The sequence below is a fragment of the Myodes glareolus genome, chromosome 1 (assembly GCF_982192425.1).
Source record: "Myodes glareolus chromosome 1, mMyoGla1.1, whole genome shotgun sequence".
NCBI classification, from domain to species: domain Eukaryota; kingdom Metazoa; phylum Chordata; class Mammalia; order Rodentia; family Cricetidae; genus Myodes; species Myodes glareolus.
In genome coordinates, this window is record NC_142026.1 from 95,098,684 (window position 1) to 95,112,327 (window position 13,644).

Sequence of the window (13,644 nt, forward strand, 5' to 3'; positions counted from 1 at the left end):
CGGAGTAGACAGAACAGAATGCTGGGAAGAAGGGAAGTGTGGTAGATGTCATGATTCTCCTGCCCGAAAAGGACGTAGGTTAGACTCTTGCAGGAAGCCACAATCACATAGTGATATACAGATTAATAGAAATGGGTTAATCAAGATGTGAGAGTTAGCCAATAAGAGGCTAGAGTTAATGGGCCAGGCAGTGTTTAAATAAATACAATTTGTGTGTAATTATTTTGGGGCTAAGCTAGCCAGGCGGTGGGACACAGCCCACTCTGCTCCTCATTACAACACAAGACAAACCAAAAAGCATGAGGGAAAGTTAGCTTTTATCTTACAGTGCATAAAGCTGTGTACAAGTGACATGTTTTCCTTTTATTTGTTAAAAAAAAGAAACACAAGACCCCAAAACACAACACATCAACAAAAGCAATCTAAACTCTCAAATGAACTCATCTGGACAAAAAAAAAAAGCTATCTGGGGGTCCACTAAACTATTGCAATCAAAAAACAAATTCAATAAAGGTGAAATTTAGGTTCTGCTCTTTAAGACTCCACTTCAGTATTGGTAGTTTGTGATTCATCACATACACATGGAATTTCTCCACTGTCTGTAATCTGTTGAAAATCTGAAAAGCAAAAAATCAGTACTTTCTCTAGAAAGAAATTTGTCCTGAAAGAAATGCTCTAACTGAAATTTCCAAAGCATTATCAATTTTACTACTTTTCGTAGAAAAGATAACTTCCAGCTCAACTTAGTGATTCCAAACCATGATTGATCAAGACTTCTCAAAGGTGTAATGAGATGCATGGAATGAAGTCTTTCCTCTGTTAATTATTTAAGATTCTATTAACTCAATTTTTAACTGTAATTTCAATGTAGTTTAATTGATACTGCTCCTTATTACTTCATTATGCCTCTGTGGATTTTTTTTTAAATTTGGAGAGTGCCTAATCAAGAACATTTCTCACAGTTTTAAATATTTAACCATCCTTCCAATACAGTTAAAACCAGTAGTTGTCATTTCCCTTAGAGTGATGGCAATTATATAAACATTTATTCTATAAAATAATATAGATACATTTATATTATATAAAATAATAGACTCAATATAAACAGTTTGTGAACATGAACATAGTACAATGTTAACATGAAAAATAACGTTAATGATGAGATACAGTTCTGATAAGCTAATTTCTTCAGCAACACATTTGCTATACTCTTGATTCAAATCACAGCAAAAAGCAGATAATAACAAAGAATTCAAAGAAGAGGAAGAGTATGAATCTATAGGTAATACAATTGTCAAGTGATATATAGTTCCAATTGATTTCATGATGTCTAACTCTTTATTTGTCTGATTTGAACTGCTGGTCCTGCATTTTTATCTTTGATCAAACACAAATTATTTCCTAGATAACCATTTGTGTACTTAAGATGTATTTCACTTTCATGAATATAAACCTCTTTTTAGTTGATTTCTGGAATTATAATATTTAAATATGTTTTATCTTGGGGAAGAACTATGAACCCATTATTTTCATCTCTACACACAAACATTTAATATTCCTTGAGAATAACCACAAAAGAAAAGAAAGAACCTACACAAAGAACAACTGGATGATTGGCTGCCCATGGGGATTTTCTAGTGACTTAACTACTCAGTAGAGATAAAATCTATTATGCCAGGGTAGGTTACAAATATTTTGAAGCCTCTTTCTTCATTCATTTATTAATAAACTTTTTTATTTTGAAACTACAGTGCTTATCTTCAACTAATATAATTTTCAAAAGTTGGCTTTATATCCCAGCTGAGAAATTGACTGACACCTAGGTTGAAAATGACTGAGATCACTGAGGTTATTGATAATTTCCAAATTCAATAATATTTGATGCACCAAGCAGTAAAGCCTGACTCTGTTCTAAAATGACATGAGATAATTTCTGAAAATATTCATTTTATTTCTCCAGGCTATGATCTTCAAGTCAGACAATGGCAATGACCTTGAATTGTATAATATTTTAAAATAACTTTCATTTAACACTTTAAAAGGATTACAAGAAGAAATCGATATCCTAAAAGGACAGGGGAAAGTTCCATTATTTTCATACTTCAAAACATTCTAATATTTCTATCCTGTAAGCCTCAATTGCTAATAATCGAGAATTACAATACTGGACCAGAGAGATGACTCAAAGTTAACAGCACTCACTGCTCTTCCCGAGGACCAGGGTTCCACCCCTAGCACCCACATGGCAGCTCACAACCGTCTGTAATTCCAATTCCAGAGGATCCCATGCCCTTTTCTGATCGACAAAGGCATCAGGCATGCTCATAGTGCACTTGCATACAATGTTGGCAAAACTCTCATCAGCATTACAAATAAACATTATTTGTCATAGCCAGAACCTGGAAACAACCTAACTGTCCCTCGACTGAAAAATGGATAAAGAAAATGTGCTACATTTATACAATGGAATACTACACAGCAGAAAAAAATAATGGCATCTTGAAATTTGCATGCAAATGGACAGATCTAGAAATCGTCATATTTTCTGGAAACCAAGAAAACACCTAGGTTTCATAGGTAACCTAGACAGAGAAAGACAAATCTAATATATTCTCACTCATAAGTGACCTTTAAGCATAAAACAAAGAAAAACTAGTCTACAAGTCATAACCCCAGAGAACCTAGACAACAAAGAGGACATAGATCTAATCTACATGGGAAGTAAAAAAAAAACCAAGATCTACTGAGTAAACTGGGAGCATGGGGATCATGGGAGAGAGTAGAAGGGAGGGAGGATGGAAGGGGAGCAGAGAAAAATATATGGCTTAATGAAAACAATTTAAAATTAATAAATATTAAAAAGCTACAAATACTGATTCTTGCTGTCTTTTTCAAGGTAGACTCTAAAATAGTATGTACACAACAAAAGAAAGGTGAGGAGGAGAAATGGAGGAGAGAAGGGGAGGGAGGGATGGACGGAGGAAAAGAATGTACCTTTAAGAAGGAGGGAAGCAGAGAAGAGGGCAAAGTTACCCAAACAACATTTTGCTTCTTGTCCAAGAGACACAGGTATTGTCTCCTGTATTGGTGGTACCCCTAGCACTCCTATGCACCAAAGTTAGCCATCATTGAGCTTAGGGGGCAGAGAGAAACTTCATACCCTTTAGAGTTTGGCTTGTAAGTGCTAAGACACTTAAGAACGTAAAGCCAAGTTATACAGCTAACAAAGCAAATAACCGATTCTCTTGACTGCTGAGTCTTTCTCCTAACTAATTGGATAGTCACAGAATGCAACAGTTGATTCTTAATTAAGAACACACACAAAAAAATATGGGTATACTCAATATGACAAAAGGATGGGTTTTGATTTTAAAATAAATAACTCTCAGAAGTTACTGTGAGGGTTTGATTTTTGTTTGTTTGTTTGTTTGTTTGTTTTGTTGCTGTTGACTTTGTTCTTTGATGGAGGAGGGTTATCTGTCTATTGTGTCATTTTCATTGGTCAATAAAGAAACTGCCTTGGCCCTTTGATAGGACAGAAAATTAGGTAGGCGGAGTAAACAGAACAGAATGCTGGGAAGAGGGCTATGAGGCAGACGCCAGGGAGCCAGCCACCAGGTCAGACATGCTAAATCTCTCCCGGTAAGCCACGACCTCGTGATGCTACACAGATGGTTAGAAATGGGTTAATCAAAATGTGAGAGTTAGCCAGTAACTAACTCTCTAGAGATAATGGGCCAGGCAGTGCTTAAATGAATACAATTTGTGTGTTGTTATTTCAGGGGCTAAGCTAGCTGTGCAGGAACCGGGTGAGGCGAAAAGCAGGCCTGCCCGCAGCTCCTCACTACAGTTCTTGGAAGTACCTATGGGACCCAGGCCTCGCAAGCATGAGGATCTAAGTTCCATCCCCAGTACCTGTGTGAGAAATGGTAGCATTGGATGGTAACCCAAGTACTCAGGAGGCAGAGGAGGCAGCTCCCTGGCACTTAGTGGACAGCTAGCATAGCCTATTTGGTGAACTCCAGATCAATGTAGGATCTGTCTTAAAAACCAAGTACACAGTAGCTGAGGACATGGAAGTTGTCTTCTGGCCTCCACATACAGATACATACACACACAGTATGCATCACATTCACACCAGAAAAGGAAATATTTTGGTCATCTCAAGCTTTTGTAAGTTCCAGACCAACACCAAGTTCACCCCAGTGCTGTGTACCTCAGATACAGCAATACAGCCCAAGTTGGGACATAGCAGGAAAAAGCACTCACATGGTGAAAGCAAAGAGGGGGCATAAACTAAGGTCCCCACAGACACGGGGGCCACAGTTACAGTGACCTAAGGACCTCCCAGCAATGCTCCCCTCCCCAGAACCAAGCCTTTAATACATAGTAATCAGTATATTAGCTATCTTTAAAAACACTAAATAATATCTTCTAAAGGAGCTCTCAGTAACAAAACCTTAAGCATAAAGTTTCTGATAGATTCTGGATTGAAAATGTTGAAGAAAAACATTCATCTATAAGAGGATCTAGGAATGAATTCAAATTGAAGAAAATATAAATATAAGGGTTCTTCACAGAAGCAAAATTCCTTAAGAACTGGGTCATTGTCACTTAATGTAAGATACTCAGGGAACTTGAAGCGTGTCCAAGTACGATAATAATCCATCAGCACAGTGGTTCATTTTAACAATAGTGTGGTTCTTGTGACATCTCTACTACCAGGTATCAAAAAAAAAATTGGGGGTGGATTTCAGCCAACTAAAACCTTCAATTGATTTGCCCTAGTAGTAATAACAGCAGAAGTACTTACATTGTTTTCCTGCTGATAAAAGTCAGGATAAAGACACAAATAAGTAAATACTAATATGTTGAACTAAGTAATTAAAATTTCAATGAATCCCCTTACACTGCTTTCCCATTGCCTATTCTTATCACTTCAGTGAATCCAGGCAATAGTTTTTTCAAGTCTATTTACTTAACTCGAACAGCCACATTAACTGTTTTGCAGTCTTCAAAAGGAAAACTGGAAGATGGGCTGCAAATCTCAAAGAAACTATTTCAATTTTTAGGCGACTCCTTTGATAATAAAGCACTGTATGAGTCTCTTGAACATCCTCATTCCAAAACCTGCTAAGTTAAAGTCACTTCTGGTGGAAGAATGGAAGCACTTTGAGCAACCTGTATAAATTCAGCCAAGAGACGGCAAGAAACCAGGGATCTAGGTGAAACATCTGTGTGTGTGCCTAGAAAGAAACAAGAATCCTATCCGGGCTGAGGCAGCACAGCAGCACCTGTCAACATCCTGTTTCTACTGAAGAGGGTAGGAGGAAACACACTCTGGAGACCTGAGTTGGCCGTGATGGTAGCACAGTTGACCACCAACTCCAAGAGTTGGTCTAGAGTTAAGTGGAAAGCGGAAAAGAGTGCTCTTGGCTAAAAACCATTCCTGTGAACTGAAGAACCATCCCTGTGAGTTGAAAAAGAATCACGATACTTCGTACAGCTGCTTTGGTTTGTATTCATAGGCAGACAATTTAAATTAGTCCAGACACTGTGTCCAGTCTTTTAACCAGGGTACATTCCCCTTGGGGCAGCTCATCTTCTTTCATTGCCCTAGCTGGCAGCATTTGTAATCTAATAAGGATAAATGTAGCTAATGTACCACATGAAAGTACATAAGAGCTTTCATTCATACACAGTCACAAAATGAGGGCGTCTAGGCAGCCCCAGAGATCTTACAGAGGAATCCCTAAACTGCAATGAGTCTAATATGTTTAAACACTAGTATGTCATGAATTCAAGGCACTAAATATTAACATCAAAGTGTTTGTTCTGATAATGTTACACTGAATATAAAATATGCATAATGCCTGACATAGAAACAAAGTAGCAGGAAAAGCATGTAACTAAGCATTTAGTAGGTGAGAAAAAGATATCTTTTTTTTCGGTTTGGTGTGCCTCAGATATTACTCAGTTTCATGAGAAATTAGGTGGGAGAAGATCTAGACTACCACAGAAAATAAGAGTTTGTTCAAGTCTTTCTTTCTTTCTTTCTTCCTTTCTTTTTTCTTTCTTTCTTTCTTTCCTTCCTTCTCTCTCTCTCTCTCTCTCTCCCCCCACCCTCTCTCTCTCTCTCTCTCTCTCGATGCGAGGTACTTAGGCTGGTCCTGTAGGTCTGTAGTCACTGTGTAGCTCGAACTGCTCTCAAACATGTAGCAATCCTCCTGTCTCAGTCCCCTGAGTTGCTGAGATTACAGGGGTGCACCACCATGCCCAGCTAGGCATCTTCTCATTTGATAATTTATCAGTTCTGCCCACCAAAAGTCTATGTCAATAATATCTAGTTAGGCATAAATTATAGTCTTCTTAATTTTAAAGATCTTGGTGTTTGTAAAAAAAAAATTCTCAATAATCACTAAACCATCCTTCCTTCGGAATATCCAGTTTGGAAAGCACCACAGCAGCCCATGGCTGTCCTAGCCATCCTGTTTCCTGCAGCAATAAGAGATGTGCAGCTCACAAAGAAGCAAAAGCTATGTGGAAACGGCAATGAATATGATCAAATTGCACATGTAATTCTCAAAGAATTAATAAAGATTTTATATAAAAAAAATAATAAAAGCAATCAGAAAAAAAATCCCCAGAAAAGAATATGAGAGGATTTCCAGTGAACTCTCCTATAAGAAATCTTCTCTACCATGAGTCCATTTCCTTAATTAGATTTCATTGTAACTCCTCACCAACATTGGATCTCCTCAACATACTTCCTAGTCCTCTAGAGTCTACATATCCATGTCAAGACTACGCTCTCTCCACTTACTAACCAAACACCAAGCACACTAACAACTATGCCTGCTGGATGAATGCAGCTTAATAAATTCATAAATTATTCTTCTTTTATGCCATTACAAACCATAGGAATTATTCAAATACTAGGATAAATTCTCTCTCGCTCTCACTCTCTCTTCCCACAATCCCTGGGGAAGAAAATATTTATTTTGGCGCATGGTTTTTGAAGGTTTTCATCTATCCTGGGAAAACAGGTACGGTGACTAAGCTCGGGTGGAAAGAACATGTGACAGACTGGTCATATTATGTTGGAGCAGTAAACACAGAGAGAGATGGAGAGTAAAGGTTGGGCACACTCTTCAAAGGCATGTCCCTAATGATGGCCTTCCATCAACCTAGGCACAACCTCTGAAAGCTTCCAGACTTCAAAAGCAGCGCCACCTGCTGGAGAAAAGATTAAAAACCTGAGTCTGGGGGGGGGGATGATTTCAGATTTAGACCATAAGATATGGTAATCAGATTTATTCAGGAACCGGTTGAAATCCATTTTTACAAGGCTAGATAACTGTTTAACCATTACAATCAGAGATAAATAACTGGAACTAAGTCTGCTCATCATCAAGCCCCCCTAATTCAGTCATTGTTTTTTTCAGGATGAAATCTTAATCTACTGTTCTGAAGAAATATTTCCGTCACTTTTCTTTTTAAAATTTGTTGTCTATACCTGGCCAACTTTTAATCCTAACAACCAAAATCTACGATACTATGAAAAGTACACCTAAGGATCCAGGAATTCCAAACTAGTACTGCGCCGCAGTTGTGTTGTTCTCTGTGTGAGTTAGCCCACTTGGGAGCCTAGCGGGATGGAAATGGCTGTGGTTAGCTGTAAGGTCTGTAGTATTAGTCTGGAATGATTGGAAAGTTAACACTAAACCAGAAGCCTCAAATGTTAGATTTAAAACTAGGTTTAGGGGAGATTATGGTTCCCCTTAAATGAAAATATCATTCTACTTAAAGGGAGACAGAGTGAGAGTATTAAATGGACCGTAGATGTGCACACCGTAATCAAAGTCATTTTAGCAGTGATCACCACCTGCCTGGTTCCCTGTCACTTCTTGAAAAAGGCATGTTTCAATTAGTGGCTTCTGACCAGTGCTCCCCACACTGGATCGATCTATGGATTAGGGGCAGTGGACAGGTAAGAGGGAGCGCTCAGTATCCAGCCCCCAGAGATTCAAGAAACAAAACGTGGTTAGTGGTTAGTGCTACTCACGGTTCTGCCTGGAGACTCCGGTCCTCTGCCACGTAATTGGAAGGAATGTAGCCCTGCAGCTGCTGTCCCAAGCCGGATCCCTTCTTCTCCAAATGTCTGGCCAACCACCAGCCCTCATGCGAAGTGTCCAAAACTTGGAGTTTGTCGCCCGCACGGAAGCTCAGGTCCTCTGCGGTACGGGCTTGGTAGTCAAACAGAGCCACAAAGTAGTGGCCATGGCTCCTCTGGGGCTCCTGCGACCTGGGGGTCTCTGGGGGACAGCAGGCCCCTGGATTCTCAATCACCACTGACTTGTCTGCCTCATGGGACCAGCAGGGAAGAAGGCGCTGCATGTATGCCCAGAGCCTCACACAGATGCTGGCCATGGTGCCCTGGATGGGAGTAGGGGAGAGGATGTCCCTCTCCCCACAGACTGTCCAGATTCACGGTCTTCCTCGGAGCTCAAGCAGTTTCCAGATCAGCCGCCACTCACCATACTGTGCAGAGCGGATAGAGTCCCGCTTTGGATCTCTCCGGCAGATCTGGGCTTGGCTAAGACAGACTCACAGCTGACTTTCTGTTTGTAGCAGCTGCCCCTGGGGCAAAATCAAGAGGGGACTTCTGGGCAGGAGGTCCAGTGGGAAGGTGCTTCTTCCTGACCGCTTAGGTGCCCCACAATAAATAAAATAAAAAGGGGTCTTTTTAAGCAGACATCTGAGAACAGAGAACAAAGAACAGCAGCCACCTTTCCCTCTGTCCCAAGAAAAAGTTAGTAAGAGATTGCTACTGACTCCGGGCAAAACCTCGCGACCTGGCCTGCTCCAGCTGCTCTCACCCAGCCTCAACCCTGCAGCTGCACCGGCGCTGCCCTGCCTGGAGCTTTCCTTTCTGCTAATGAATAACCAGGCCGCCGTGGAGGTTATCGCCTTTAACATCCTGAGCTGGACAGACTGTAATAATTCCTCCTAACTTCCTGGTTTCTTTTTGTCTGATCTAAAAGGAACTCCCAGGCCAGCTTTACCCTCCCTCCTCCCACACCTAGGATAGACCAGCCCCCTAACCAGGGAGCCAGACTCTTAAAGCAGCCGAAACCCAACTCTAGAGAACTGGACTAGTCCTGGCGGCTCTCTCTCTGTGTCTTGCTATATTCCCTACACAGAATGAAGGGCGGAGATTTATTTCCCCATAAATATGTGCAGGATTGTTTTGATACTGGTAGAGAAAATTTAAAAAAGAGAAAACTGGGTGTTTAGGTATTCGCTGCCAAACAAGGAGCAACTGGGAAAGAGCCATTGAGACCCTATCATTTTTTTTTAATCACTGGGAATAGATTTTAATAGCCTCGATCGTTTCTGAAAAAGTAGAAAAGCAGCCGGGTAAAATGCTGAGAACCCAAAAGGCTGCTTTTTCCCATAGAAACATCTCATTCCCCATCCTTTAGGTAGCTATTTCTGTGGCCCGTGCTCCCGAGCACACACGCAGACTAGGTGGCTGATTAATTGAGGGCATTTGTGAAGATTGTGTCTGTTGGAATTTGGGCCTTAGGTCCATAAGAATTCTGACTTCGTTGGTGGTAGTAGTGGCAGGACCTCAGAACAACTGAGGCGGGGATTGCCTTAGCCATCCTGGGCCCGCCAGCAGGCGTCTCCTGGTTCAGGGTCTCTGTTTCCCTGGAAGTCAAGAGCAACTGTGCAAACTATCTACATAGGCTCTGTGCTGATGGAGGGCATCGCAAAATTTCTCACCGTGTGTCATTTGCTTGAAAATAAAACATTTTGTTTTTGTTGTTGTGTGCAAGGTGTTTTTAAAAATTATTTCTGGAACCTAGAAACAACCTAGATACCTATTAACTGAAAAATGAATTTTAAAAATGTAGTACATTTACACAATGGAGTATTCCTTGGTAGGAAAAAAAATGATGTCATGAAATTTGCAGGCAAATGGATGGAACTAGAAAAAAAAAATCATCCTGAGTGAGGTAACTCAGATTCAGAAAGACAAACATGGTATGTACTCGCTTATAAGTGGATATTAGCTGTAAAGCAAAGGATAACCAGGCTACAATCCACAGCCTCAGAGAAGCTAGGTAAGACAGAAGGCCCAAAAAGAAACGCATGGATGTCCCTGTGAAGAGGAACTTGAAGAGATGCCCTAGGTAAACTGGGGTAAAGAGGTATGGGAACACAAGGGATCAGGTTGTGAGGGTTGGGGACTGGACAGATGGGGAGAATAATGAAAGAGATATCTTGATGGGGGAGTCATTTTGGGGCTAGACAGAAACCTGGTGCCATGGAAACTCCCAGGAATCCACAAGCATGACCCCAGTTAAGACTCCTAGGAATAGTGGAGAGGGTGCCTGAACTGGCCTTCTCCTGTAATCAGATTGGTGACTATCCTAATTGTCATCAGAAAGCATTCATCCAATAACTGATGGTAGCAGATGCAGACTTCCACAGCCAAGCACTGGGCTGAGCTCCGGGAGTCCAGATGGAAAGAGGGAGGAGGGATTGTATGAGCCAGGGTCAAGATCATGATGAGGAACCCACAGAGACAGCTGATCTGAGCTCATGGGAGCTACTGACTCTGGATCAACAGCTAGGGAGCTTGCATGGGACCAACCTAGGCCCTCTGCAGGTGTGTGAGAGTTGTGTAGTGTTTGTAGGGCTCCTAGCAGTGGGATCAGGACCTGTTCCTTACTCTTGAGCTGACATTTTGGAACCTCTTCCCCATTATGAGATGTCTTTCCCAGTCTTGATGCGGGGGGGGGGGCACGGAAGGAGCTAGGTCCTGCCTCAACTTGATGTGCCATGCTCTGTTGACTCCCCTGGAAGGCCTGGCCCTTTCTGAATGGAGACAGAAGAGGAGTGGATGTGTAGTTGTTGGGGAGAGGTAGAAGGGAGGTGTGGGGAGGGAAACTGAGGAGAGGAGGGACAGGAAACTATGGTTGGTATGTAAAATAAATGAAAGAAAAATTGAATAAAAAATTTATTTAAATTCTTTCTTGAGATTTGGGGAGTAATTGACAATCTTTGACTTCAACCACTAATATACCTCAAAAATGTCTCTCCTGAAACAATCATTCAACATATCGACAGAGTCTTGAACATGGCTAACCTAGTCCTAAGACAGTTTCAAAGCTCCTGTTCCTCATCAACTTGCACTCAGGTGGCAAAGGCAGGCAGATATCTGTGAGTCTTCAAGGCCAGCCTGGTCCACATAGTAAGTTCCAGGACAGCCAGAGCTGTGTAGAGAGATCCTGTCTAAATAAGTAAGTAAATAAAATATCCAACTCACATAGAAAAAAGAAAAAACAAAAACAAACTAACAACAACAAAAAACAGTGAAATGTGGCATCAGTCCCATATACTGTTAACTTATTCCAAAGCCAGGCTTTAGTAAACAGAACATCTTGTACAGGGTAGAGGTAACATTTTTCAGGAGCAGAAAAACCACAGGTAGGGTTGCAGAGATGACCTGATGGGTAAGATGCTAGCTATGTGAGCAGGAGAACCTGAATTCAGATCCTAGCACCCACGTGAAAAAAAAGCAAGTATGATTACAACCTTGTAACCCCAGTGCTTGGGAGACAGAGGCAGGAGGCAGCTGCCAGCCGCTCTCCAAGTACAATGAGAAGCCATTCCCGGAGGCAATAAGATAGAGAGTGACAGAGTAGGACACCCAATGCCCTCCTCGCACATGTACCCACATATGTAGGCACATAGGCACCGTCATGCCATACAGAAAGAGAGAGAGAGAGAGAGAGAGAGAGAGAGAGAGAGAGAGAAGTCAAATCCTGGGCTATATTTTGTTTTATTCTAATAGCATGAGACCTAAAATAGAATGCACATAAAATTCCATATTTTATACAGAAATTAAAATAAGACCATGTGATACCAATAAATCATAAGAAATAATCTGTGCCAAACAATATGAACAATGATGGTGTGATATTCTCTTAATGCCTTTAAAGAAGGCTGCAGAATAAAAGTCTTTCCGGAGACATCTACATAATCTAGAGACAGGAAAGGGTTTGAAGGGTCCACCACGCAGAGGTGGTGTAAACCCAGCTAGAAGAGGGTTCAAGATTCCAAACCTTTTGCTATTCTAAATTTAATTATGACCTCGTTGTGACTAGATCAAAACATTGTGGGAAAAGACAAAGTAAGAAGCAGCATGGCACAATCACTGAGCAGCTGAATCAAACTGAAACGGCACCAATCATCCAAGGATGTCAGGAGAGCAGGGGCCTGAGAGGCTGAGCCCAGTGTGAAAGGTTTTTCTCATGTCCACAGTACGCGCGTTCTCCCAGGCACCCAAGCTTAAAGCCTAGCTGGAGGCTTTTACTCACTCTGCTGGCTCTTTCCAGCTAGTCAGTCACCTACGTCTACTCAGCCTTCCTTTACATTTATTCAATAGACATTTTTTTTTAACTCCATGTAATGACAGCTGGTCACTGACCAGAAAATAGAATCTTCTCCTCTGCATTGCTCCAGAGGTATCTTAACTGCCCTCTCTTTGCCCAGTTTATTCTTATCTCCAGCTTGGCTTCCGCCCTGAGATGAATGGCATTTACAATAGAAGGATCTTTATCATGGCGGCAATGACCATAGCAAGAGGAACACAAAAAGCTGCATCAGTGTTGAAGGGTTTCTATCTATGGAGGACCATAGTAGGAATGCTGCAAATGATATGACATTTCAAGAGCAGTATCTATGAAGAAGGTATGTGTTCTTCTTCTGTTTTGAAATGAAATTGAGGCTCCAAGAGATTAGGTAGCTTGTTCAAGGGCCCAGAGCCACCAAGTGGTTAAACGATGAGTTGCACCCTGACTCAATCATAGCAGACTCTAAAAACAAAAATCTTTGCAAACTCAAATAATTAAAAATTTTAAAAAATAAATAAAAAGTAAATCTGATGCTACTCTTCAAGGCTAAATTCTCCAACAGCCTCCAACATGCTCGAAATGCAACCTAAACTCTGAAGCATGACACACAAAGTCCTGGTAATGGCTACAACTTCACAATCCCTCACTCTTGCACATAAGACCTGCCACTCACTTCCCAAAACTACCAGTTACCAGCCAGCCACCCCTGAAGAGAGAATCCGTCTTCCCCATTACACCGCATCATCCCTTCTTCTTACTCCACCGGTGGTTGCCTTGTCATTTCTGCATGCTGGCTTCAGCATCACATTTTCTGACATAATAGAGTAGTTCTTTATACACCCTTGAAGCCTGTCACAAACCTCTACTCGGTTGCTCTCGGAGTCACTCTTGATTCCCTTATTGTTTGCTTTTCTCAGGAGAACAGAACCGGGTTCTTTGAACCTATGGAGTTCCCTGAAACTTTGGTGCCTCGGATTAGATGGGGGAGAACAGGGAAGAGAAGGTGAGTAAGAAAAGAAGAGGAAGTGAGGGAGAAAGAGGAAGGGGAAAGGGTTGAGTGGGTCAGAGGTGAGACTGCCCTTAGAAAATACCCACACAGAGTGAAAGTCTAGATGGAAAAAAAAAAAAAAAAAAAAAAAAAAAAACAGCCTCAGAGCAGTGGGCAAAGAGGTTTTTTTGCAGGAGCTTTTCAAGCCCTTATTGCTTCATTGAACCA

The 13,644-nt window shown here is 41.3% G+C and overlaps 1 protein-coding gene across 1 annotated transcript in view; it reads right to left on the reverse strand.

The window, feature by feature from the left end:
• The window catches only part of Frk (fyn related Src family tyrosine kinase), a 100,123-nt gene extending 91,122 nt beyond the window's left edge, over nucleotides 1–9,001 (reverse strand). The window contains exon 1 of the mRNA XM_048425295.3: nucleotides 8,066–9,001. Coding sequence (XP_048281252.1) covers nucleotides 8,066–8,430 — 365 coding nt within the window. The 5' untranslated portion in view covers nucleotides 8,431–9,001. The remainder of the gene's footprint in view (nucleotides 1–8,065) is intronic.
• Nucleotides 9,002–13,644: the final 4,643 nt, after the last annotated feature.